This window comes from Alternaria viburni (genome assembly GCF_023758015.1).
Source record: "Alternaria viburni strain BMP 2772 chromosome Unknown scaffold_8, whole genome shotgun sequence".
In the NCBI taxonomy this organism is placed as follows: domain Eukaryota; kingdom Fungi; phylum Ascomycota; class Dothideomycetes; order Pleosporales; family Pleosporaceae; genus Alternaria; species Alternaria viburni.
Genome location: NW_026055777.1, coordinates 560,832 through 585,794, shown reverse-complemented (window position 1 = coordinate 585,794; position 24,963 = coordinate 560,832). Strand labels below are relative to the sequence as shown.

At 43.4% G+C, this 24,963-nt stretch overlaps 5 protein-coding genes across 5 annotated transcripts; 1 reads left to right on the top strand and 4 right to left on the bottom strand.

Moving 5' to 3' along the window:
* Window positions 1–219: 219 nt before the first annotated feature.
* On the bottom strand, window positions 220–2,057 carry J4E79_004630 (uncharacterized protein; the record flags this gene model as incomplete). The annotated part of the gene is made up of 4 exons (XM_049353513.1): window positions 220–756; window positions 811–916; window positions 971–1,487; window positions 1,550–2,057. 4 exons carry the CDS (start codon window positions 2,055–2,057, stop codon window positions 220–222), a joined length of 1,668 nt encoding a protein of 555 aa, XP_049211961.1.
* A 2,094-nt stretch (window positions 2,058–4,151) lies between these two features.
* On the bottom strand, window positions 4,152–5,208 carry J4E79_004629 (uncharacterized protein; the record flags this gene model as incomplete). Its single annotated transcript, XM_049353512.1, has 2 exons — window positions 4,152–4,179; window positions 4,280–5,208. 2 exons carry the CDS (start codon window positions 5,206–5,208, stop codon window positions 4,152–4,154), a joined length of 957 nt encoding a protein of 318 aa, XP_049211960.1.
* A 476-nt stretch (window positions 5,209–5,684) lies between these two features.
* Window positions 5,685–6,815, bottom strand: J4E79_004628 (uncharacterized protein; the record flags this gene model as incomplete). Its single annotated transcript, XM_049353511.1, has 1 exon — window positions 5,685–6,815. One exon carries the CDS (start codon window positions 6,813–6,815, stop codon window positions 5,685–5,687), a length of 1,131 nt encoding a protein of 376 aa, XP_049211959.1.
* Window positions 6,816–9,465: 2,650 nt separating this feature from the next.
* On the top strand, window positions 9,466–11,547 carry J4E79_004627 (uncharacterized protein; the record flags this gene model as incomplete). Its single annotated transcript, XM_049353510.1, has 2 exons — window positions 9,466–9,654; window positions 9,700–11,547. The coding sequence occupies 2 exons, from the start codon at window positions 9,466–9,468 to the stop codon at window positions 11,545–11,547; spliced, it is 2,037 nt and encodes a 678-aa protein (XP_049211958.1).
* Window positions 11,548–21,397: 9,850 nt separating this feature from the next.
* Window positions 21,398–24,727, bottom strand: J4E79_004626 (uncharacterized protein; the record flags this gene model as incomplete). The annotated part of the gene is made up of 5 exons (XM_049353509.1): window positions 21,398–22,053; window positions 22,102–22,655; window positions 22,708–23,950; window positions 24,122–24,523; window positions 24,571–24,727. The coding sequence occupies 5 exons, from the start codon at window positions 24,725–24,727 to the stop codon at window positions 21,398–21,400; spliced, it is 3,012 nt and encodes a 1,003-aa protein (XP_049211957.1).
* Between the last annotated feature and the right edge of the window lie 236 nt (window positions 24,728–24,963).

Here is a 24,963-nt window from a genome sequence, read left to right as displayed (position 1 = left end):
AAGTCTTTTAGATGAATGTATTTCAACTGTTCATTTTCATGCGTTCTGCTATAGATTGTTATGCTTATTTCCAAAGCTTCTGAAGATGAGCATTTTCGCAGAGAGCGGTAGATACATCAATCTGATTAATAAACATTGCAAATTTGACTACTAAAGCAGTAACAACATGTGCATGTATACTGGAGAGCGCGACATGTACACTATTTGCTAATGAGAGGCTTACAGCTTCTCGACCTCAAGAACGTTGCCTTGCGCGTCGGTGGCGAGCCTCTTCTTAATAAGCGACGCGTTCCTCGGGTTCGGCGCGTTGAAGATGTCATCGATCTCCTCGAGCGTGCGGTTCTTGGTCTCCGGGATGAAGAGCCAGACGACGAAAGCCTGGACCGGGCACCAGCAGGCAAAGACGATGTACAGCTTCCAGCCAATCTTCTCTAGAGCAATAGGATAGGCGAATTGGTTGATCAACATGGCTGTGGTAAGCGCCAAGTTGGAAAAGGCCATACCCTTGGCGCGCATCTCGAATGAGAGCACCTCGACGGGGTAGAGGGCTTGGAGCGGAGTAATACCAAAGGCAAAGACGGCGTTGAAGAGGAAGACCAATGCTACGAAGGCATTACCGGCAGGGATGCTTCCGGTCTTGTTCTGGTAAGAAACAGCGCCGATGGCTCCGGCCCAAATTACTGTCACGGTCGAAAAGGTACCGATCAGCATGGGTCGTCGACCCAGTTTGTCGACGCAGAGAGCTCCCACGACAGCCTAGGCGCCAGCAATCAGTAATCGTACATGTAGCTTTTCTGTGAATAGACTTACGAAGGCAAGCTGCATGCAGCTCTTTCCCAAGTTGATGTTCATCTTCTTGATCTCGTCCGTGACGCCTGCAGATTCGAGAACACCAGAGATGAAGTAGTCGACAGCACTGTTTGACACACGATTAGTGACTTCGTTTCTTGTACTAGTCGAGCAGACTTACCCATTGCCTGCCCATTGACCGAAGATCGCGACTATGCAATTGCAAGCGAGGCGGTAGCGCGCAGGACGAGTCTTGAAGAGAGAGCCGTAGTCCCACCAGCGCTTGTCTCCTCCGTCCATGTTGAGGTATTCCTCGTATTCGCGAATCTGCATGGAAACCCAGATGCTGTCCTCATTGCCGCAACCATGGTACTTGGCGAGAGTCTTCTTAGCCTGGGTATGTTTGCCGCGGGTGTACAGCCAGCGAGGGCTCTCTGGAAGAAGAAGAGGTAAAATAACGAGTAAGGCTGGGAAGAGCATCTGAAGCCAGACGGGAATCCTCCAAGATTGGTTGCCCGCGAGATTGGCGGACCCACGTGTGACACCAGCAGCGAGAAGTGATCCGACGAACCAGAAAGTATTGTAAAGACCAGTGATGATACCACGGTGAGCTGGATGCGCAGTCTCGATGACATGAAGCGGACCAGCGGTTGTCATGATTGGGACTGCGAAGCCGAGGAGGAAACGACCACCCATGACTAAGGAGGAACGCGAAATCAGCATAAATCTCATCGAGACGTCGTACGTGGGCGTTGCTTACATTGGCCGACAGGGTTGGACGCAGGAGCAGTTGACTGGATGATGACACCAGTGCAGCCAAGAACTCCGCCAATCATCATACCAATGCGACGACCCCAAGTGTCGCAGGCGGGGCCGATAAAGGGAAGGGCAACAACACCACCAATCTGGTACATGGAGGTGACGATACCAGCCCAGGCTCCAGTACTCTCGACGTTGTAGTACTCCTTGAAGGTGTTGTTGGTGAGGAGCGAGTTGAACATGGATCCGTCGAACCCGTTGCATGTCGAGCAAAAGAATCCCACAAATGCACAGACGTAGAGCAGCATAGCAGAGCTGGAGAAACGTTGAACAGGCTCCTTCAGCTTGGCTTCTGCTATGGCTTCAGAGCCAGAGATGATGGCGATGTCAGCCACAGCACCTTTGTGGTCCTGGTAGGTGTAAGTACAGTCAACGGCTCGTAGTTTGAACATGATACTTACGCCATTCTCTGAGGTCGTCGTAGCATAAGACTCTTTGATGTCCGACATTGCTTTGGTGGAGACACTCCAGATGAGCTGTGTGGAATACGTCTGGGAAACGGGTGGACTATTAAACAAAATCGGATATGCACAAGGGAAGGACCTCAAAGACCAGACTGCCGGGCTATGGCCCGCAATGTCCGGCTAATGCTGCATCCCAGCGGCGTGCTGTCGGACTCGCAGTTCTGGAAATATGTTCCCGAGCTAAATGGACACGGAAGGCTCTGGCCCGCATCCTAATTGGGAAGCGGCTCCAGCATCTCGAACAAGCCTCAACCGTCCCGTTCAAGCGCATGCGCCACATACTTGGGAGAAGTGTAGTATCGAGAGGCATAACTATCGGAATCGTGGACCGTGGGCAATCGTGTTGGCTGCTGCACGACAGCTGCCACTAGGCCAAGACGATCCCAGTACGCCGACAAGGTCCCTGATAGCGAAACAGTAGAACGCGGGGAATCTCCTGGTGTTCACAAACCCGGGACATATCCTTGTCATATGAAGGTATCCCATTTCGCCAGTCTCGACAGGGCTACTCCAACTTGCAACAGTATGGGGGACAGATCGCCTATCCCCGCGTATGCTTTTGGTCTAGAAAATAGAAGGGCAATCCTTCAAATTCAGCAGACAATGGCCAACACTAGCTGGAATGTAGATCGCCCGTGCCAACGGCGGCGCTGGGCGAGCTCAGCACAAAGCTATCAGCAGGATCATGCTGGATGAGGCATTGAAGGCTGACGCAGGAGGTGACCCCAGGTGATAGAAAGGCTTGTCTTGATAGTAGCGGTTTTATCCGCGAATGAGCTCCGATGTCGAGGATTGGCGCGAGCGCAAGCGCATGGCACAGCACATGGCCTAGGGCGGTTGCTGACGCATGATTCTGCATGACAGTCGGCTGGAAGCGCCTCGTTGCATGCCGGGGGTCTCAAGCAAAATTCGATTAGATGAGAGCTAGGTGTATGCACATTGGCGCGTTATGGACGAGTAATGGGGTAAGGATGTCGTGGTGCAACGGAGGAGCCCCCATCACTCGGTTGCCCAGCCGTAAGCGACGGCGCTACTGTGGCGTTCCCGAGGTTACGACCAATGCGGACAGGCGCTACGGAGAGCCTGTCTCCGTGCCAGCTTCGGTCAGGTCAACAACACCTTAAACCAACGGTTTCACGAAAGCTCTACTACGGTAAGAGGCATACGCTCTGTGTGTGGAGAGGCTAACAATATGAGCTCCGGGACTACTTTGGTTAGCATGCCAGCAGAAGAAGAAGAGTCCACGGGTACGTTACGAAGGCTTGGCTATTCTAGCTTGAGTTGCAGTCTGCCTTGAGATGAATTTCAACTGCTGGGTTAGGGTGCGGCATGTGGCGTGCGGTGGGTGAGTATTGATCCTACCTAGGTACAAAAAGGGGAGGTCTAATCATCAGATTGTGGCCATCGGTAATGCGGGCCGTTTCTATCCTCGTCGATTGCTAATACTAATCACAGCGCTTGACGTTTGTCTTTAGATCCTTAAAAAATCTTTGGACTTTGCTCCGAACACATCTTGTTCAGGTCACCGGGCGAATTTCTGAGTCAAGCCTAAAAACACTGCGTCAAAATGGACATGTTTAGCGCGACGAAAAACGAGATGACGCATTAGATCCGGTATCATCGAGGACTGGAATCAAGCGTTATAGGACTACAACAAGGCGTTTAAGACTAACAATTGATGGTAACATATCTAGGGTGCATCGAACTACATCGACTATTCCAAGATTGTGTATCGACCTGTGAATAGGTCGGATCGTCCTTAGCGGTCTCGTCCTGTATTCAATCCTAACCCATCAGGTTTAGAGAGGTATCGTCGTTGTGGCGACATGCCGGCCCAGAAGGCTCGTCAAACTCAATCAGATACCTCTGGTCCTCTGCTTTGGATTGCAGCAATCAATTCCGCATTGCAGACGCCCATGTTAACAAGTTCAGGAGCTATCCCCGCTCTATGGGCGATACCAACCCAAAATCCGCGGGCTGGATCCTCATAGCGAGTGATTTCGAAGAGCAAGTTCATGTTCTCGACACTTAAATCCATCTCGGCGTTCTTTTCCGCAAGAGTGCGCCACCGCGCCAATATCAGCCCGCACATATGGTCATCTTGAAGCTGTGCAGCCAAGCAGTACAGGTCCATTAGTGAGCCGTTTCCGCGATGGAAACCTGCCGGCGCTTTTGTCAAACATCCGGCGGAGCTGCATTGCACGTACCACTGAACGACCTCTATAGATGAGCATTCAACCTGTACTGTCGTTTCGCTGTCGGCAGCCATTAATTGCTGAAGCACCACGGAGCTGCTACCAAGGTCTTCGAGGTCGCCGATGACAACTTCAGATGGTGAGTCATGTGCGTCATGTACCTCTAGTACAACCTTTTCGACGTGTGCCGACATTAGGTCGTCTATGTAGTTATGTACGTCTGCTCGATTTCGAATGGCATCTGGAGGCATCCATCCGGCGATGCGTTCATTGGAGATGGAAACTTCGCCCTTGTCCACACGCATCTGCGGTCTGTCAGCATGAGAGACCTCAGTAGGACCACGAACCTTTTGGTTGCTGGTGTAGGCTTGCACGCAAGGAGCTTGAGCGTGTAGGGCGGCAACCTTCGAGCGCCGAATGGCTTGTGTCTTTGGTTTCTTTGCGTACATTATTTTGAGGGGATAACCTGGATGTTTGGCTAACCAAGCAGGTCGGTGTTGTCGTGCGCGCTTCTCCATCGCCGCTGGACCCACAGACATATCGTACTTTTTGTTGTATGCTTCGGCGACTCCCGGCCACGGCAGCGGGCCGTATGTTTCTGACGACTCGCCATAGGCATCTGGCTTGTTATTGTCGCGTTTTATGATGATGAACCCGACCTGCTCTTCGGCATGGCGTTGCTTCCCCTCTCTTTCCATGGTAAGCATGGCGCGCTGAGTGACACGGTGAGCATTCTTCAGCGTAACTAATGTTGTCTCATCCGCTTGATCCTGTTCCGACTCTTTTTGACCCGGCTGATACTCATCTTCGCTGTCATCTGTCTCGCCTGTGACAATTGAGTCGGACGAATGATGAACTGTTCCGGGACCTGCAGTGGCCTTCAACATCTCCAGAGCACGCAACAAAGCGCTTTCGGAAGTAGCAACAGCATCAAGAACCATAGTTGAGCAAAGCTGGGGTGATCTCAAGATAGAAGAGATCTACAACGCTAAATGTACCTGCCTGGTGTAGACATTCACTAGACGGTATGTATTCACACGCGTGAGTTTCGGGGTGCATTGTCGACGTACCTAGCTACTACTCAGCGGGACGGGATGACTAGTTACAACCTCGATACCCATAGCACGTCCCATCTAGATGATTCTAGTTGAGACATGCTCTTGCGATGTTCGCAAGGTGTTGAGCTTGCATCTTCCAAAAGCATAATTTCACATGCTGTAGGTGCACAATGCTTACGGTCATAGTTTTGGGGATGAGAGAAGGCCAAGGCCGGTTTCATTGATCTCCAAAAGGGCAAAAAGTGATACTGATACTTGTTGTAGTTGTGCGCACGCTGATAAATAGAGTGGGATACATGAACTGACTACGAAATCGCCAAAAATTCACTAGGTGACGTTAAAAAAGCGTCTCTAGAGCCTTAGCCCATGGAAAAACGCTTTCCTATCCCCTTCTTCTTACTAGACCCACCAAATTTCGCCCTCATAGCCACCCAACTGCCTGGCTCTTTCTTCAGACGAGTCAAAAACATTGCTACGTCAGCTTTGATGGAATTGAAGCTTAGCATCATCTCGTTCGCGCTTTTCGAAATACCATTGAGATGTGTACGAGCTCGCTCTCCAGCAAGACCATGGTCCTCGCACATCGTCCGATGCACCTGCTCGTAGACATACAAGTCCTGGCTGGCTCCTTCCATGAGCGGATCTAGCTCAAGGGGCAAACTTGAAGTGCTGGAGTGGGCTGGATCGGAAAGCGACCGGAAAAGAATTTGGTAGATGTTCAATATCCTGAATGCGCGAGAGAAGAACCGATCTAAAGGTGCTGCCTCACTAACGATGGCGTTATACAGCGTCTCTGTTTTCTGTACCAGAGCAGCCTTATCGTTAAGAGAGGCGGAAGCAGATAAAACCTCAGACTCTAAGTCGTGAATGAGCGTAGTGAACGTTTCGCTAAATTGCTCGCTTTCATTCTCGACTTCAGACGTATGAGACAGTATCTTTGCAAATTTAGCTTCGTTGGCTGCTATGATCGCTGCGTCGTGTGCGCGAAGGTTGGTGAAAGTTTCAGCTGCCCGTTCGTTCTCGGCCTGTAGTTGCACAATGGTGAACTGAAGTTGTTCTAGCTCTTTTTGCAAACGGTCAGCTCTGGCGATAATTTCATCGGAGGCAGCTTGGTCCGTGACAGCGAGAGCAAGCTCGCGCTCGTAACGTTGTGCACGCCGTTGCGAATCTTCAGCAAGCTCACGGTAGTATTCGATCTGCCGGTGCGCCTGTTGGAGATCGACTTTGAGCGCCTTGAACTCTGCTGGTTGGTCGTCAATCTCTGCTTCCTTTTCCTTGATTTTCGCTCGCAATGTATTGTTATGAGTTTGCAGGTCTTGCTCACGATCTTGAATCTCCCTAATGTACTCTCGCGCTGCTTTGAGTTCGCTCAACTCCTTGAAGTGATCGCGTAAGACGTCTGGGATGGCGTCCTCTATCTGATAGCCTTTCGTTTTGACATTGGCTACAATATCGGACAACTGCTTCCTCATATCCCCGAGAGTAGCCATGAATGCGGTGGCGATGTTGCGTTGCTTCTCGACGGTTGTTGGGATTTTAAACTTGAGCCCGTGGAATGTACCGTCAGGAGTCTAAGAACGAGATTGATGTCGAACATGGTGTTGACATGGTTTCCCGACAGCGTGCATTCTAGGTGTGATGACGTCGATGGCGACGGTAAACCGCATCGTGCCCTTACAATGAAATGATCTGAGCAGTCGGGAATTCGTGACCGAAAAGGGTACTATGTGAGTACCACAGGCATAATTGGCTAGAATATGCCCGCATATCTTTAAGCTATAATGCGCAAGTGGCCGCAAGCTTTGCGCACTATGTGTATCGAGCAGGGAGGTATGACAGCATCCCTCTTAACCGGACAGGTAGTGAGTCGGAATGAATCTAGTATGGCCACTTTCAACCCGCTTTTCCAGACGAGTAGCCGTTTGGTCGAACTTATCGAGCTCGTTCCTAATTGGATCGCACCTTGCTTTATCAGTGGTAGAGACGAGGAGGCCATACTTTACTGGATCTTTCGGTGGGTAGGTCTGCCAGTACGATTGCCTGTTGCTGCTGATGACGGGCTTGGAAGAACGCCGCCAGGTTCGCGACACGTTCCATGCAGAGACTTGTACTTCGGGTCCCGCAAAACGGGAGACGACGTCGAGCAGCTCTGATATTTGGAACACTTGATGTCCCCGGTGAGCACACTGTCAAGATTTTGTTGTTTCTGATGGTGTCGGTATGGTGCGCCGCGCTGGTCAATGATGCATACCGTCAAGAGCTCCTGCATTACGCGAAAAGGACGCGTCGGAATCGGAACGCGTCGCATGCATCGGAACAGGTATGCGCAAGAACGAACGAGATTTGGATCCAAGGCAGCCGTGTGGCAAGCTAAGTCTTTAACATCGGTTTTCAGGCGACGTCATTTTTAGTTGCGCTGTGAGCGTGTAGCCCATAGCTTCCAGCGACATTGTTTTGCTGATGACAATGGTGACTTTGCGTGTGACGTCACATGCGACGCCCCTGAACGCCGGCTTTGTCTGCCTACCCCACTGCCATTCGGGCACCTTTCCAAGGCTCAAACCTCAATCCTTTTGAACCGGACTTGATGGCGACTACTCGGCGCGACGCGTTCCAGGACAAGAACGACAGTACTGTATTGTGAAGCAAAGGAGACGGCTTGTGGCGTCCGATCAAGGCTGCGCCCTCTGGACAAGCTGACCGGTCGCGCGACATGCACTAATTAAATGGTTATGTGCAGTTGCGATACGCCGCTGCGCGCTGCGGGACTGCGCGCTCAAACGTATGAAATGATGACCAGGCATCACTCCAGAGTCTCCTCGCGGGTGTGGTGTCTTTTTGTCTTCTCTGTCTGCATTCTGCGCGTGTAGGATCGCTACTCACATCACAAACTGCTTTCAACCTGCATCGGAAATGGAACCTCACCACTCCCCAAGCAATGATGCGGACTCCATAGGCGCCAGCTGTGGAGGTATGTTTACGTTGTCCAGTATGGGGTGTTCTTGCTAACACTGGAAACCAGGTACCCCGATTTTGTCCTAGTAAGCCCGGCTTTGATCATGTCTGGCAGTGTTAGCTGTGTCTATCCGATTGTCAGTCGCGCCGGATGTTTCACTCCTTCTTCAAGCCAGCAGCAAGCCGCAAGACCCAACGAAAAAATCCACTGTTCCCGGAAACGTAGCTTCTTGACTCAGACTATTCTCATCATCGCCAATCCATTACGCCGCCATTCCCGACGCGTAGACTAGCCCCGATCGATTCATCGAACACATGCTAGTTTGTGTTGATATAGACTCCATGGGTCAAGCGGAGGTACTAACTCGCGGCAAATTGCACAAGCAAGGCTCTGAGTTAGGGTAATGTCTGCAGGAAAACTAGAGCCAACGTCTAGAAGAGCGACAGCCCCTAATACCATGAGGATAGAGCCCGAGGGCATACAAGGTCGTAAAGGCAGCCGAAGCTATAAAGAGTAGAGAAGAAGCCGGTACGAACACAAGCTTGAGAAGAGACCTTATAGTAATGATCCGCTGAGGTGCAGGCACTGTTGTTCGAGAATCCGAGGACATGTTGCTCATAGACAACAACTGACTAACGGGGGTTCCGCTATCTGCACTCATAGTATGTCCGCGAAAGCGCAAGCCCCAGCACCTGTTTTGGAAACGAAATGGAGAAGTGGTTGTGTAGAGTGGAAGAGAAGCGCGGGGTGCAAAGGTTTTGATTGTTGTGACGCCAAGGCACTAGTACAGCACAGGTCCCATCACGTGGGACGTCGCCTCGTTGATGTGCGAAGTGAAGGAGGAGCTGAAGTTCTTGTTACGCGTAAGATATTGTCTGATTGGTTTAACATGTATGCAAAAGTCGTCAGGTGCTCTTATCGGGCTCATATACACTCATATGCTCTCGTGGCGGCGAGCAATGTCGATACTCGTAGCTTCAAGGCCATCGTTCATTGGCTAGAGGACGTGGAATTTCGCGTTTGGAGACCCCCACGTGCAACGCGAGCAAACGGTCGTCGTCAAGTGCCCAGATCCCGGTTCTGACCGATGTTTGTGTCCGTGGCTATTTTCGACTTGGGCTTGATCTCCTCACCTCCTCACACCACCACAGACAAAAAGGTTCTCCTCACATTGCCACACTAGGATGGAGACTGTCGCGCAGGATCTCAAGCGTAAGCACGTCGCCGATGAGCATTCACTGTCGGAATCCGAGGAAGTCAAGCGTACAAAGCATGAGGCGGATCCACAAAAACTGCTTGAGACATCTTCTCGTGTCATTGAGGGCCTCTTCTGGACTCTACCAGTGGAGTTGAAGGACTTAGTATCCGCTCATGTAAGTCTCCTCCCATATGCCAATCACTCTGTCTAACATTGCTAGCTTTCCGAACACGACCTCAAGCAGCGCCTGCAAGTCGCTTCAGGTCTTATACAGACTCACGGCCCACCCATCAACAAGCAGGGCGCCGCAGAATACTTCCTCAAGACGCTCTACAAGACGGTCTTCTTCTCACTACATCCGCAAGATGTGCATACATTCGACGGTTTGGTTGAGGGTTCCACCACGGCCAACTTCAGCGCGATCCGAAACGTACTCTTCGAAACGTTCATACCGACCAACGAGATCTTTGTCCGTCTACTGCAAGGCTTCCGGAAAGACAGTGATTCCAATGTCCGCATCGTCTCCTTCACAGCAGGATCGCTCGTCGACAACGCGACCTTGCTAGTTCTGGAGAAATTCTTCCAGCGCCACATGACTTCTTTAGAGGCCATCGTCATCCCGAGCTACGACGACGGCCCTATTCATAACGCATGGGCTTTCCACTATCCAAGAACCAAGGCCGAGGTCAAGGAGATTGATCGCCAGAACCTGATCGTCGCTTCAAGCAACCCGCCAATTGGTCTCCCCGGTCACCAGTCCTGCATCTTGGAGCAGACAGGCGACTTCGAACTGAGAGTCACCAAGCGCAGGCCAGACCTACCTGACTCATCAGAAAACAAGCTATCAAAGTCTGTTTCAACCAAGCTGGATGTTCTGGTCCACTCCTGGGCGCCCGCCAATCTCTGCCGCAAAATGGTAGCCGAGGACAACCGATATCGCGTTCGTGACCTCTCCATAACTTCTCTCCGCCAAGATCCGCGCATCAGGATGTCCATTGGTCCTATCATTGAAGGATTGGGATGGTCTCACCCCGTTTCGCTAGAGGAGTTGCGACTCAACTTCGTGAATTGCGCCGAGTACGGCAGGGCAATGATCTCTAGTGAGATGAATGAGCGACCAAGGATTATCAACATGGAGTCCATCAAACTGCTCCAACTCCACGAGTGCGACGGCAACATTGAGTTGATCAAGGGTATCTGTGAAGGTTCAGTCAACGTCGAGACATTCCTGTTCTCTGTGAACGACGGAGCGATCCATGACGACGAGGAAGACGCTCTTGTGCAGTTTGTTCAATCGGCGAAAAACTTGCGTACACTTTCTCTCGCATACATACCTCCTCCCATCCCGGCAAAGACACAGTCGTCCGACAGCCCAGAGCTCGCTGCCGACGAAGACTCTCCGGTAATGAGTCCCGGTAGTCGCCTCGACGGTACCCAGGAGCAGGCGCATGATGATGTCGATCAAGCCGTCTTCACGCAGGAGTATTGTCGTTTCCCTCTTGCTCGTCTTCTCGGTCCGGTGAATCGTCAACTACGCAGCCTGGCGCTGACACAAGATCTGGGATGCAAGATTCGCACGGAGGACTTGGTCTACATTGGCAATACATGTCCCTATTTGACAGACCTCGCCATAGCCTTCCCCGACATCGCCGACACTTTTCCAGGGGCCTATCTTGACGCCTACGTCAAGCTGCAACTCAAAGCTCTCGCCGATGTTCTCAAAGCCTACCAGAACCTCAAATACCTCCAGCTCATCGCAAGCGGCGCCCACCGCGACCTCTCTCCTGGATACGTCTCCCCCCTAGAGCGCATTACGCGTCTAGTAATCAAGAGTCTTGCAGAACATGGTCTGCAGATCGAATACTTCACCATCGCCCTTCGTAACGATGAACATCCGCATGCATACGGCGCCGAAGCATGCCATCTTCGCGTCCATCCCGATGCCGATTTGTCTGAGACTGTGGGTGAGAAGACACTGAAGCGCGACATGGCTATGTATGGCGATTGCTTGCGATGCAACTTTGAGGATGTTGTGCAGAAGAAGACAGGCTTTGCGTACGATTACTGAGTGCTGGTGGAGGAGGAGGATGGTGCGTGGGATGAGTCAAGTAGTTCTTGGATGAAGTTTGCGCATCGACGCCATAGCCAGAAGATGATCAATGATACCAATGCCCCCTGTCACGAGACTTATGCAGTACCGTGATGACCTTCAATGCCCTCCCTGACTCACAATTGCGCTCCTCATACACGTTGGAACCTTCTGGCCTCTACAAAATATACATGGAAAGAAGTGTTTGATTACCATCTCGTGCTCTTTCGAACACTTTGTGCCGACCAAAACGGGTTCCGTATACGATTACTTCGAGAGATGAGGGTGGAGCGTGGGGTACTTCAACTGTGTTCATAGCCATACCTGTACGTAGATGCCATAGCGAAGAGGCATTCAATGATAAAACTCTTCTTATTCTCGACGTCTTTACGGTATCCTGTGCCATTTAGTACCTTCGCGGCTATCACTCTGTAAATACTATGGGTACTGAATACCTCCCGGCCTCTATATTAGCGAGCTATCTTCAAGGTGTAACACGTTTGTATCCCTCTCGACATGCCGTGTATTTGGATGTTTTAGTATGTATGTATATATTGTAGATTAAACTTGCAACCTCTACTTGCTAAGGCGCTAGTAGATAGCCTGTGCGCTAAACATTAAAGTTTAGCCTATATAGCTCTCTTTAACCTATATATAATATCTTACTTAGTACTTAACTTAATATAATTATCTTATCTATTAATATCTCTTACACTATATTACGTCTATCTTATAGTACCTAGAACACGCGTAGTAAGTAACTACACTAAAGAACTTAGAGCGCGCGCGTAAATATTTGCATAACTTTGCAAAGCTACTAATTGCGACTCTACGCTTAAGATAATAATCTTACACTCTTATAATATATTCTCTACCTTTAGTTATACCTTTAGATTAGCTACTAATATTACGCTGCTCTAAGGCTCTATTATATAACTATAGAGTAGAACTTACTATATAGGTAGTGTACGCGCACTAACTGTAGATAGCGTATTACGCTAGAAGCCTATTATTAAAGAACGTTACTAAGCGTATTGCAACTCTAAGAGAGTGTTGCGTTAGCGCGTAAAAACGTTTATAGTTAATAATATTACTATTTATAGTGTTGCTATACTATTTCTTAGTAAATAGTAGAAGATCTAGCTTACTACTTTATAATAAGTAAGTAGAACTATAGGTAGTAAATAATTACTCTGCTTCTACCTATTTAACGCACTACTCTCTTACCTCTATATATATACTCTCTCTCTCTCTACTATCTATCTTAACTACTAATGTTATTGCACTTAACTATTAACTATTATAATATCTAACAGTAATAACCTTATTAACACTAATATTACACTTAGCTACTACTAATTAACTATAAGTTCTTCTATAGCTAAGGCTGTAGCTCTATCTAATAGTCTAATTACCTACACTAAGCGTAGCTCTAAAACTACTACTAGTAAAGCTTCTACTCTTTTACGTAGCTAAGAATCTAGCTATAAGCGCTAGGCTCTAACGCTATTATAAGCGCTATTTTATAGTTAAGATTTAAGTTATAAGTAATAGTAATAGTGTAATTACGTTGTTACTAACTCTCTAACTTAGACTAATACCTAATAAACTATTAGCTAAGGTAACTCTAATAATATTTCTACTATCCGCTACACTAAGCCTAGCTAATAGAGCACTTTTAGCTACTCTGCTCTTCTAAATCTAGAAGAAGATCTATAGAATAACTATATTATCTCTATTAAGTCTATAATAGTTTCTATACCTACTAAAGATCTATATAATATCTTCTTTAGTAGCTATTATCTTTAGTCTATTCGCGATAAGTTCTAAGTCTATACAAAACTTAGTTACTCTAACTTTACTTTTGTAGAGATTATTAAACTTAAAGATAATAATAATACTAATAATAAGAAGAAATAGTATAGTCTAAACCTAGGCTAAGAATCTCTCTTAGAAGATACCTACTACACTATCTATAATAATAAGAACTTTCTTAAAGTAGTATAATACTCTATAGATCTACTATAAACCCTCTTTATTAAAATTATAAGAGGCCTATCTAAGACTACACTAGATCTATATAATCTCTAGCCTAGTAACGTTACTAAAGAGAACTTTAACTAGGCTATCTCTATTATTCTAGAAATAGAGAAGTAACTTAGTAAGCTTTAGGTCTTAGTTTACTTCTATAAGAATAAAACTACTAGTCTTTAAGACTATCTTATTACTACTTAAGACTATCTTGCTATAGCTACTAAGTTACGTAATAATCTAGAGCGCTAACGTAATAAGCTCTAAGATAAAGTTAATATATTATGTACGCTTTTCTTCTCTAACTCTCTATACACTAATTCTACGTACGCTAACGCTGCTCTTAATAAGAAAGAAGCTAATAAGTTCTATAAGTTATATATAGAATTCTATAATAAGCACTAGACTACCTCTAAGTAGCTTACTAAAGAGAAGGCTTGCTTACTACGTTAGTTCTAAGATTATACTTAGAAGAATTAAGACTATAAAGATATTCTTGCCTAGAATAAAAGCCTTAAGAAATAAGTACTCTTAGCTAATAATAATATAGATAGGTTAAAAGAAGACCTTAACTAGTAGTCGCAATAATATAATAAGGTTGTCTAACGCTTTTAAGCCTTTAAGCCTAACTATTAGCTACTTACTATACTATAACGTAGCTCTAAGTAACGCACTAAGCGCACTAAGCGCACTAAGCGCACTAATTGCAGTAACTGCTACACTAATAATTAATAAACTACTAACTATTACACTATTAACTATTACACTATTTTTCTAAACCTATACCTAAGTTAACGTATATAAGAGCCTAAGCGCCGCTCTTAATAAGACTCTTACAACTATTAGTAATGTTTACCTTTCTTATTACGCTTTTACTTCTGCTTATAACGCTATATAAACCTAATAAATACTAAGCCTTATAGCTACTACTCTCTACTCTATAATAGATATTAAGTTATACACTAAGTATACACTTAACTAGTAGAGTCTATAGTTAGTAGAATAGGTTATACCTCTTTTAAGCTCTCTAACGTAGAAATCTAGAAAGATAATAAGAATAGTAAGAACTACTCTAAGTAGTATTATATAGCTCTTTAGAAGTGTAAATTGCTTCTAGAGAATAAGCGCATAGCCTACTTAGAGACTAGAATTAATAGCAACGCCTAGATATATATTAAAAATAGTGTTAGCTTCTTCTATAAGTATCTTAATATTCTAGAAGCTCTAGATAAATACTTTAGTTAATCTACCTTTAAACGCTAGCAAGAAGCGTAAATAAAGATTAGTAATAGCTCTCTAGTAATAGGCTAATTAGAGAAGTTTATTAACTAGCGTAGCTGTGTTATAGCTATATACTAACTAACTAAGCTCTCTAACTACGTTATAGTTCTATATTATTACTAGTAGCTTTGCCTACAACTTACTTTCTCTGCGTTATCTAATTTTAATAACTAATAAGATAGAGCTTTTATAAAGTTCTTAGACGCTATTTATAAGGCTAACTTAATATAGAAGTAAATTAATAATAGTAAAGCTATTACTATAAGCGCTAACACTAATAAGGCTTATATACTAAAGAGTTATAACTAGTTATCTAATAATTATAACTTAGAGTGTAAAGCTAAGTCTAGACGTAGCTAGTAGTGTAAAGCTATATTATAACGCACGTAAGCTTAGAAGAATATAATAGCTAAGGCCTAGGTTTACTTCTACTATAGCAACAAAAGTTATTAAGCTTATAATAAGAAAAGCTACTCTATCTTAGACTAGAACAAGATTAAGGCTAAGATTAGTAGCGTGCGCCTTAACGTAGTAGACACTAAATACACTATTAAAGATAATAATAACGCTAATACTAATAATTCTAATGTTATAATAGATAAGAAGAGTAATATAAATAATATAAGCAAATCTAAGTTAGAAAACTAGATACTTTTAACACTAGTTATATTTAGAAGCTAAACTAGCGTAAGAATATCTAGTAGAATTAAAAGACGCGCAAACATTATAATTACCTTAAGATTACTACTACTAGACTACTCTTCTAGAATTATTCTACTAACGTTTTAAATTATTATATTTCTGCTGTTACTATTAAAGGCAATCTCTACTCTACTAACTAACTCTACTACAACTTCTACACTATATCGCTATCTAAATAATAGCGTAAGACTACAACTCTTATTAATATAGAAGTAAGTACTAGCTTTATAAATTAGTAATAGGTTAAGAACTATAGCCTAACTACTATAACTATAATGTTTTCTATTTATCTTTCTCTTATAGATAGTAAAGTTATAGATATATTAGATTAAGTAGTAGAACTATCTATTAAGTATAGTAGTTACTAAGCTATAGTAACTTACTTTATTGTAGATATTAGTAAGTTTAATCTTATCTTAGGTATAACCTAGTTAGAGAACTATAACCTAATACTTACTTTCTTGCTATAGAGTATAATATTTAAGTTACCTTATTACACTTCTACCTATCTTAAGTATAGTCTCTCTAAGACTATCTATAGTAATAGTACGCCTATAAAGTCTAAATTGTAGTGCTCTAGTTCTTTAGGCAAGATCTATATTATTATAGTAAAGGCTGCCTATCTTATAGCTGCGCGTAATCTAGATAAAGCTATCTAGGTTTAACTAGAGAACTAGAAAAAGCTTACTAACCTACTAGATAAGAATTGCAATTTAGATACATTTAAGCGTAAGGTTACTAGCCTTACTATAGTTAGCTAAGAGAACTATAACTATTATATAAATAAGATAGAAAGCCTTTATATAACTAAAGCTAAGATTTGTAAGCTTGTCTCTAACTAGCTATATAATAAGATACTAGACTTATTTAATTCTATAGACGCTAGTAAGCTAGCTCTCTATTATAAAGAAGTTAACTATAAAATTAATACTAATAGTTGCGTCTATAAGTCTAAAATATACAAGTTAACGCGCACTAAAACTTATGTAATTAAAGTCTATATTAATAATATACTTAGCTATAGTTTTATCTACTCTTCTATATTACTCTACACCTTACCTATATTAGTAGTTAAGAAGTCTAGCAGCAGCCTACGCATCTATATAGATTATTGCTAGCTTAACACTATTACTAAGAAGAACTATAATACTCTACTATCTATTAAGAAAACTCTCTTATAGATAGCTAAGGTTAAGTAGATAACTATTATTAATATAGTTATAGCATTTAATACTATTTATATTAAAGAAAGTAATAAAAAAAAAACTACTTTTCTTATAAGGTATAGGCTATATAAGTATATTATTATACTATTTAGCTTATATAACATATCTAGTACTTTCTAGATATTTATTAATAAGACTCTTCGCAAATACTTAGATAATATATATATAGTATATCTTAATAACGTTCTTATATATATATACAATAATAATAAAGTAGCTTATAAGGCTAACGTTATTAAAGTTCTTACTAAGATCCGCGATGCTAGCCTTTACTTAGATTCTACTAAGTATAAGTTTAAAGTTAAGAAAGTTAAATACCTTAGTCTAATTCTTACTACTAATAGTATTAAGATAGACTCTAAGAAAGTAGCTACTATATTAGAATAGTAAGTGCTTTATTTAGTTAAAGACGTATAGTTATTTCTTAGTTTTGCTAATTTCTACTATTGCTTTATTAAGAGCTTCTTATATATTACTAAGGCTTTAACTAAACTTACGTAAAAGAATAGAGATAGTAAAAATTAAAGATATTAATTCTCTCTAGCTCTAGATAGTAAAGTAGTTACTACCTTCTACTACTTTAAGAACGCATTTAAGATAGTAGACGTACTTATATACTTTAACTCTAATCTTAAGACTTAGCTAGAAATAGATACCTCTAACTTTATTACTACTACTATTCTTTTACAAAAGAATTTAGAAGGTATCTTATAACCTATTATATTTCTCTCTTATAAGATAATACTAGTAGAGTATAACTATAAGATCTATAATAAGAAACTACTTGTAATTATTAATATGTTTAAGAAATAGAGGTTTAAGCTCTCTAGAATAGACAACGCTATTAAAGTTCTCTTAAATTATTAAGCACTATAAACCTTTATAACTACTAAGCGACTTAACTATAGATAAGTACGCTAGACTAAGTTTCTAGCTAAGTTTAACTTTCTTATTAAATACAGACCTAGAAAGTAAGAAACTAAGCCTAATACTTTAATAAGACATTCTAGTAATCTACTAAAGTCTCTAGATAATATTTATTAGCAGCACTAAGTATAGATTATTATTAAGCCTAACTAAGTTAATTCTAAAGTATGTATATATACTATTAGTATTATAAAGAATAGAGGCTCTTACTATACACTCTACCTTACGCGCCTTAGTAGTAATTATTATAATCTTTCTAAGTTAATTTCTGCTATTACGTAGATGCTTTATTAACTTAGTAAAGAATATAATATTTCTAAACGCTACGTGTTTCTTACTACGCTACCTAGCGTTAAGCCTTAGAGAGAAGAAGACGCTAATTATAGTAATATTATTGTGTATAATTACGTTATAAACTTACTTACTGTAACTCTATATATTATAATTACGCCTAACTCTGTAACACTACCTATTACAACACTACTAAACTACGTTATACCTAGCGTTGTATTACCTAGCGTAACACTAGATATACTATAAATTATATTACCTACTACTTCTTATAATAATCTACCTACTACTCTAACACTATCTATATCTACGCTCTTGCCTGCGCCTTTGTCTACGCCTTCGCCTACTAAGATATTAATTAAAACCTTACTTAATAATGTTAAGGCTATATATAAAGATAACGTAGTGCTATAAGTAATTATTTAAGCTAAAAAGAATAGATTATAATAGTTGCTGTTTAAACTTATATATAGCAAGAAACACTTAAGGCTTAAGCTTAGCGACTATAAGATTACTAATAGCTTATTATACGTATAGAATAAGGTCTACGTCTCCGCTAGCGTTATATAAACCTAGGTTATTAAATAAGCTTATTATAGCGTATATAGTAGTTATAGTAGTAAATATAAACTTTACTCTAAGCTATTATAATAGTACTACTAGCTACGTATAACTATAGACATTATATAGTATATACGCGCTTATCTAACGTGCAAAAGAAGTAAGGCCTATAGAGAAAGTAAATATAGATTACTACACCTACTACTAGTTTCTAATAAGTACTAGTTATATATTTCTATAGATTTTATTACCTATTTGCTACTATACAAATATAATAGCTAGACCTTTATAGATATTCTTATTATTATTAATTAACTTACTAAGAAGAAGAAGTTTATTCTAATAGTAAGTATAACTACTAACGCCTTTATTATTACCTTTATTAAGTATATCTAGCGCAAGAAAGATTTCTCTAAGAAGATTATCTTAGACTAGAGCTTATAGTTTATTTCTTATTTCTAGAGACGCCTCTACTAGCGACTAGACGTCTAACTAAAGTTCTCTACTACCTACTACCTATAAATAGATAGTTAGACAGAGAACGTAAACTCTTATCTTAAATAGTACCTTAGATCTTATATTAACTACAAGCAAGATAACTAGGCACTATTTCTACTAATAGCTAAGTTTAAAGTAAATTCTAGCGTTAGCTCTACTATAGGTAAGTTACCTTTCTTTATAACTAAAGGCTACTACTCTTATAGAGGTATTAAGTCTATAGCTCTAGCTCTAGTAACAACGTTAATAGCACCTACTTAATAAGAACGTCTTAATACTAATATCTTTACTAATTAGATAAAGGCACTCTAGAATAAGTTACATTTCTCTATAAGATAGACTTAGGCTAAGTAGACTAAATACGCTAATAAAGAATAGCTCTCTACTTCTACGTTTAAAGTTAGTAACTAAGTAATGCTTAATACGCGTAATCTAAGAACGCGTTACCTCTCTACTTTACTAGATTTAAAGAACTATAGCCTCTTTACTATTATACAAGCTATTAATAATACTATATATAAACTTAACCTGCTAGCTTATATAAAGCGCATCTACAACGTCTTCTATTTATAGTTATTATACTTAGTTAAAGGTAATCTACTTTCTAGTTAGACTTAGAACTCTAAGGTTTCTGCTAAGTTTAATCTAGACGTTAAAGACAATATAGAGTATATAGTAGAAGCGATTAAAGACTATTATATTAATATAAAGCTTAAGAACTCTGCTACCTACTCTTGTAAAGAAAAGAAGTACTCTAGGCTTCTTTAGTATTTAGTCTAGTAGTTAAACTACTCTAAGAGTTCTAATAACTCTTTCTAGAAACTATACATAAATCTAGTTAACTCTGCTAACACTATAATCTAGTATTACTGTAATTACTCTAACAAGCCTACTATATATAAGAAGTTTAACTTTCTTGCTAGTAAATAAGATATACTAGTTATACAACTTTACGTCTTTAACTACGCTTAGTTAATAGTTACCTAATAACTAGTAGTTATAATAATATTATCTAAGTTATTCTACCTGTAATACTCTTAGTTAACTTAGTAACTCTATTATAGGTTAAAGTATAAATAATTACTAGAAGTCTTGTAGTAATAGTAGCTAATAGAAATAATAGCAAGACTAGAATAATTAGTTATACTTATAATAATTAGAGGCGTTAACTAAGTTATACCTTTACAAGAGACTTACTAACACTATACTTATAGTAAGAACTATTTATTAAGTTACTACTATTATAACTAGACGCTAATATTACTATGCTACTAGTAACTTAAGCTTACTATATAGAAATAGATCTACGTCTACGCGCGCGCGCGCTTACGCACACACAATGCTCTAATATAATAATATACCTAGCTAGCTAATATAAGCGCACGCGTATAATAATAGATATATAATATATATAATTAAAGCTATAATTAGCATATAAATACATTAAAGAAATATAGTAATAGAATAGAATAACATAGTAAGTAATATGTTTAGCCTATAGTAGCTTTTGCGAAGTAGGTAAGTCTTTGTATATAAGTTTTATTATTTTCTTTATTCTTTAGATAAAAGTAGTTTAAGTATTAGAACTTACTCTCTTTTTAGAGGAGAGTAGTGTTATAGATTAAACTTATAACCTCTACTTACTAAGGCGCTAGTAGATAGCCTATACGCTAAATATTAAAGTTTAGTCTATATAGCTCTCTCTAACTTGTACGCAATATTTTACTTAGTACTTAACTTAATATAATTATCTTATCTATTAACGTCTCTTACAGTATACACTATCGCTACTAATTGAACTATCTGAAAGCGCACCAGAGCACTGCCGTTAATCAAGAATACCTCTGCATGTCTCCAATTACCGTCCCAAAGCACACTAGAGCACTATGTCCAGTCAACATCCCCCTTGCATATCAAGTTTTTCACGTGACCGTGGGGTTATACAAGTATACCCCAGTCTCAGAACATGACCTTGTTGAGGTACCGTGATGTGCTTTGATACCTCAGCCAGATGCGCGTGCACTCGGGAAACACAGCGAATACCTCCAGCCTCATAGATCCCCGTAGAGAAAGACGTCTGCTAACCTCAAGTAGCTGCCAGGGTAAGGCGAGTGAACAACAGCAGGCCAGCTAAGACATGGGATCCGACAAGGTAATTGACTTTCATCTCAACTCAAATAGTATATAAAGTGGCAAAATGGTATCATACGCCATCCGATCCACTCCATAATGAGACAACCGAAACCCCACCTTAGAAAAAGCAAACTCCACACGCAGTAGTCTAGTATACATTTGTGACAGCGCCGAGGGTATCAACCGGTGTTGTGATCTCCGGGCGCGCCATCTGCTCCAAAGCCATTGTTTCCGAAGGTGCCATCGCCAAAGTAAAGCATATCGTGGGGTAGGTACTCCAAGTCCCAAGGCATCATGTCGGCGCCTAGTAGTGACATGTCGACGTCCTGGGTGTCGATGACCATGTCGCCGAATGTGTTGTCTGAAGGTGTGTTGAAATTTCCGAATGTAGGTGAGAACTCCGTTTGAGGTGTAGGTTGTAGCTGGTTGTGTTGGGCAGACGAGCGGGTGTATGAAGTCGGATTTTGTAATGGCGTTCTTATCGCTGTCGGTGAGCCGCCCGAGAACGGGGAATGTAGGTTCAGAAGCAGATCAGCATCTGATACTAGAACTGGGTCTGGTGTGGGCATATGGTTGAAGGTTGGGTTTGAGGGCGGCGGAGGCATGGATGACGAGCTGAATTGCGAGAACCCCGATGGTGATGCTATAGATTGGCGTGGCTCGAATTTGATGGGATGATCGGATATCAACGACGCGATAGAAGGCTGAGTGCTTGCAGGGAGTGTTTTAGAAGGTGGTGGCCTCGTGCTCCGATTTTCGCCATTTTCGGAAGTGTACATGACAGCGACGTTGGTTGATGGCGAGTTCATGGTACCAGTAAGCGACCATCCGATTGCTATGAGCTGTTAGTAAGATTTCGAGAACATAGGCTTTGATAACATACCTTGACTTGGGTGTACCATGGGCGAGCCAGGCATGTTCGGCGTTCTCGCGCCCTTCCGAATGGCGGCTGCCATCTTTGCGACGTCCGCGTCAGAGTTTTGTGCAGTCAGATAAGTTCCCCAACTCAGTTTCCTCCTCCAACCAGGGCTGGTGAAAGATGGCTCGGGTCGAGGGGCTTCTAATGCACTTTCCATCTCCTCGGCGGTATACAGCAAGGGGTCGCCAACACCCTTTGCCTTCTGGTCTAGCACAGTCATAATGTACTTGACACCCGCCCAGTAGGTCTCCAAGGCTTTGAGGGCACGATAGCAGCGTTGATAATTTTGGTTAGCCGCAGAAGCAAGCAATGTGTGCTTAGCAGCGGTCTGCTTCTGTTCCAAATCTCTGGTAGAGCTGTTGTTTGGATTCAGACGGTCAAGAGATTGGTGGTTAGTAGCTTTTTGCCAATTCTCCCCGTTACGACCTGGGCTTGCAGGGCGAGACTGGGGCTGCGACGATGCCGAATGCAGTGCCGTCTCTTTGAGGAAAGCACATGCGGCAATGTATATTGGTTGACTAAGAACAGTCAGTATGAGAGTTTTGAATTGGAAACCTGACCTTCTCATACCTGGTAAAAGGATTTCCGATGCCAGTCTTCACATCGATAAGCTCGGTAAAGGCCAAGATGTCGGCAACAGTCTTTGCGGAAGACATGGAAAGTTCTCTGCTATTGGTGGACAAAGACTGCGGGGTTCCCTCGAATGTCCTGAGCAGCGTTGGCTGATGCAGAAGAACGATCAAGGTATGGAACCAGCAATGGAGGAGGAGAAAGTTAGTGCCCTGGTGAAGCTTGACGTATTGCTGGAAATTGACCGCATTGAAGTGCAGCTTGGGCGACAGGTTCTGATATATGCCTGTCAGCCTATCCTCCCAAGCTCCGAGTTGCTTCTGCAGGTCAGCAGTAATGTCAGCGGCGCTTCGTATCCGGTTGAGGAGATCGGTAACGCGGCCGTATAAATGAATGATGCGGATCAGCGCAGGAAAGGGCAATGGCCAACCGGAAGAGTCCACTTCATCCAGGGAGGGAAACGAGATCTCAATATCGCGATCGCGAAGAGTCACCGGCCGTCCTGTTCCGGAAGATATGACGCGGTCGAGGAAGAAGATGGACCAGAAAGTATCCAGTCTCTCTCGCTCGGCAGCTCTCTGCTCTTGCTCCTCTGCGCTAGCCCCCTGATTGTCTAAAACTGCCGATTGCTCCGAATGCCGTCCACCATCCGGGTCGCTCTTGACAGAATTTGGGGTTGGGCCTTTTCGTCCCTCATACTTCAGGCCTCCCACAGACTGCATCCCCAGATCCTGCGCCATTCGGATGGCGATGCCCAGATACATCCAAAGTCCACTGTCGCGACTTGCACCGAATTCGTCGTATGCAAGAAGCAGCGCCGCCTGTACCACTGCTACACTGGGACACGGAAAAGCGTCGGGAATAGCTGACTTGGCTCGCTGAGCGAAGGCTTGACCATGCTCAGAAGGAGGTATCGTGGAGGGTTCTGCATCGCCTTCCTTCTGCGCGTCGCTCTTGCCTGTCAGCATAGGATGTGTCGAAAATCGGGCCGCTAACGCACAGACGGCATCCACGAGTATTGCGTCTACCTGTTTCTCCTCCAAGTCACGCATGAAGCGCTCTCGTTGTAAGAATGGGAAAGAGCAGCCGAGATGCACAAAGAACAGCTTGCAGAGGTGGGTAATGAGTGGACTTGGAGACATTGACGAGGCGTCGTATACGGGTATCTCGGCGGGTGTACGGGCTTCTGGCACTGGTGGTGAGCCTACTGATGGTTGCGCGGGTGAGGACTCGATTGCGTGTTCTGGACTTGTTAGCTACATGATACGGAGTTACAGCAGAGCAGTAAGAGCCGGATGCGCCGGCCTTTGCACAAGCACAGCCTCATGGGCTGGTTGCTTGGCTTCTGAGACACAGTTGCTCTCCGGTAACAGCATCATGAGCTGCATATCCATGGTGCGCGGGATGAACGTACGATCTGATGTAGTCTGAGCACTACCATGCTGCTTTCCTCGCACTTTGACCACCATCTGTCGCAAACCGGGCAGAATGGCTGTAGGCCCAAAGTATCTGAAATATGGCATTCTGTTCCGCGTGCTCAGGCTTAAGCCTCCGCTGCTCCCGGTCGACTCAACCTTGGGCGAGGCATGGACGCTTGATTCGGAGGTTTGCGACGTCGTATGGGGAAGGTGCGGCCGTGTGAGCAGCGGGTCGATGGGAGGCTCTTGTTTTCGGGAAGGCGCGCTATTCGAGACAGAGCTCTCTCTTCTTGCAGCCTTTTTGCCTTCTTTTTGGTGTTCGCTCGTGCCATTATCGTCTCCGTAGCCGGCGCATTCGTGCTTGTTCTGGACACAGGTTCCGCATACAGGCCGCTCACCTACTCTACCGTCAGCAAATGATAGACAGACTTGCCAAACTCCGTACCAGAACACCGCGTCTTCTTCTTCCTGCATGTCAGGCACGCGGAATTGATGCGCCGCCTCTTCGCATAGGGACCATCATGGTTCGTCACAAAACGGATAGGCTTGGGCTGGGGCGCGGCAGCATTCGCAGAGGCCGTCTGAGGGGCTCCTTGATTCATTAAAAGCAGAGTGTGGTCTCAGCGGCAAACGGGAATGACCGCATCAAAGGCCGTGTTGGATGCTGCAGGGAAGGTAGATTTGAGTGGGGTAGCAACAGCTGCCAGATGCGCGTCAACGGTCGATCACGAGCCAGACCAGACAGTGGAGAAGCTGCGAGGAGACGAGAAGCTGTGGAGAAGCCAGCGCATATTCAGCAAGGCTGGCACAGGGCGATCGGCAAACGCTACGACGTGAC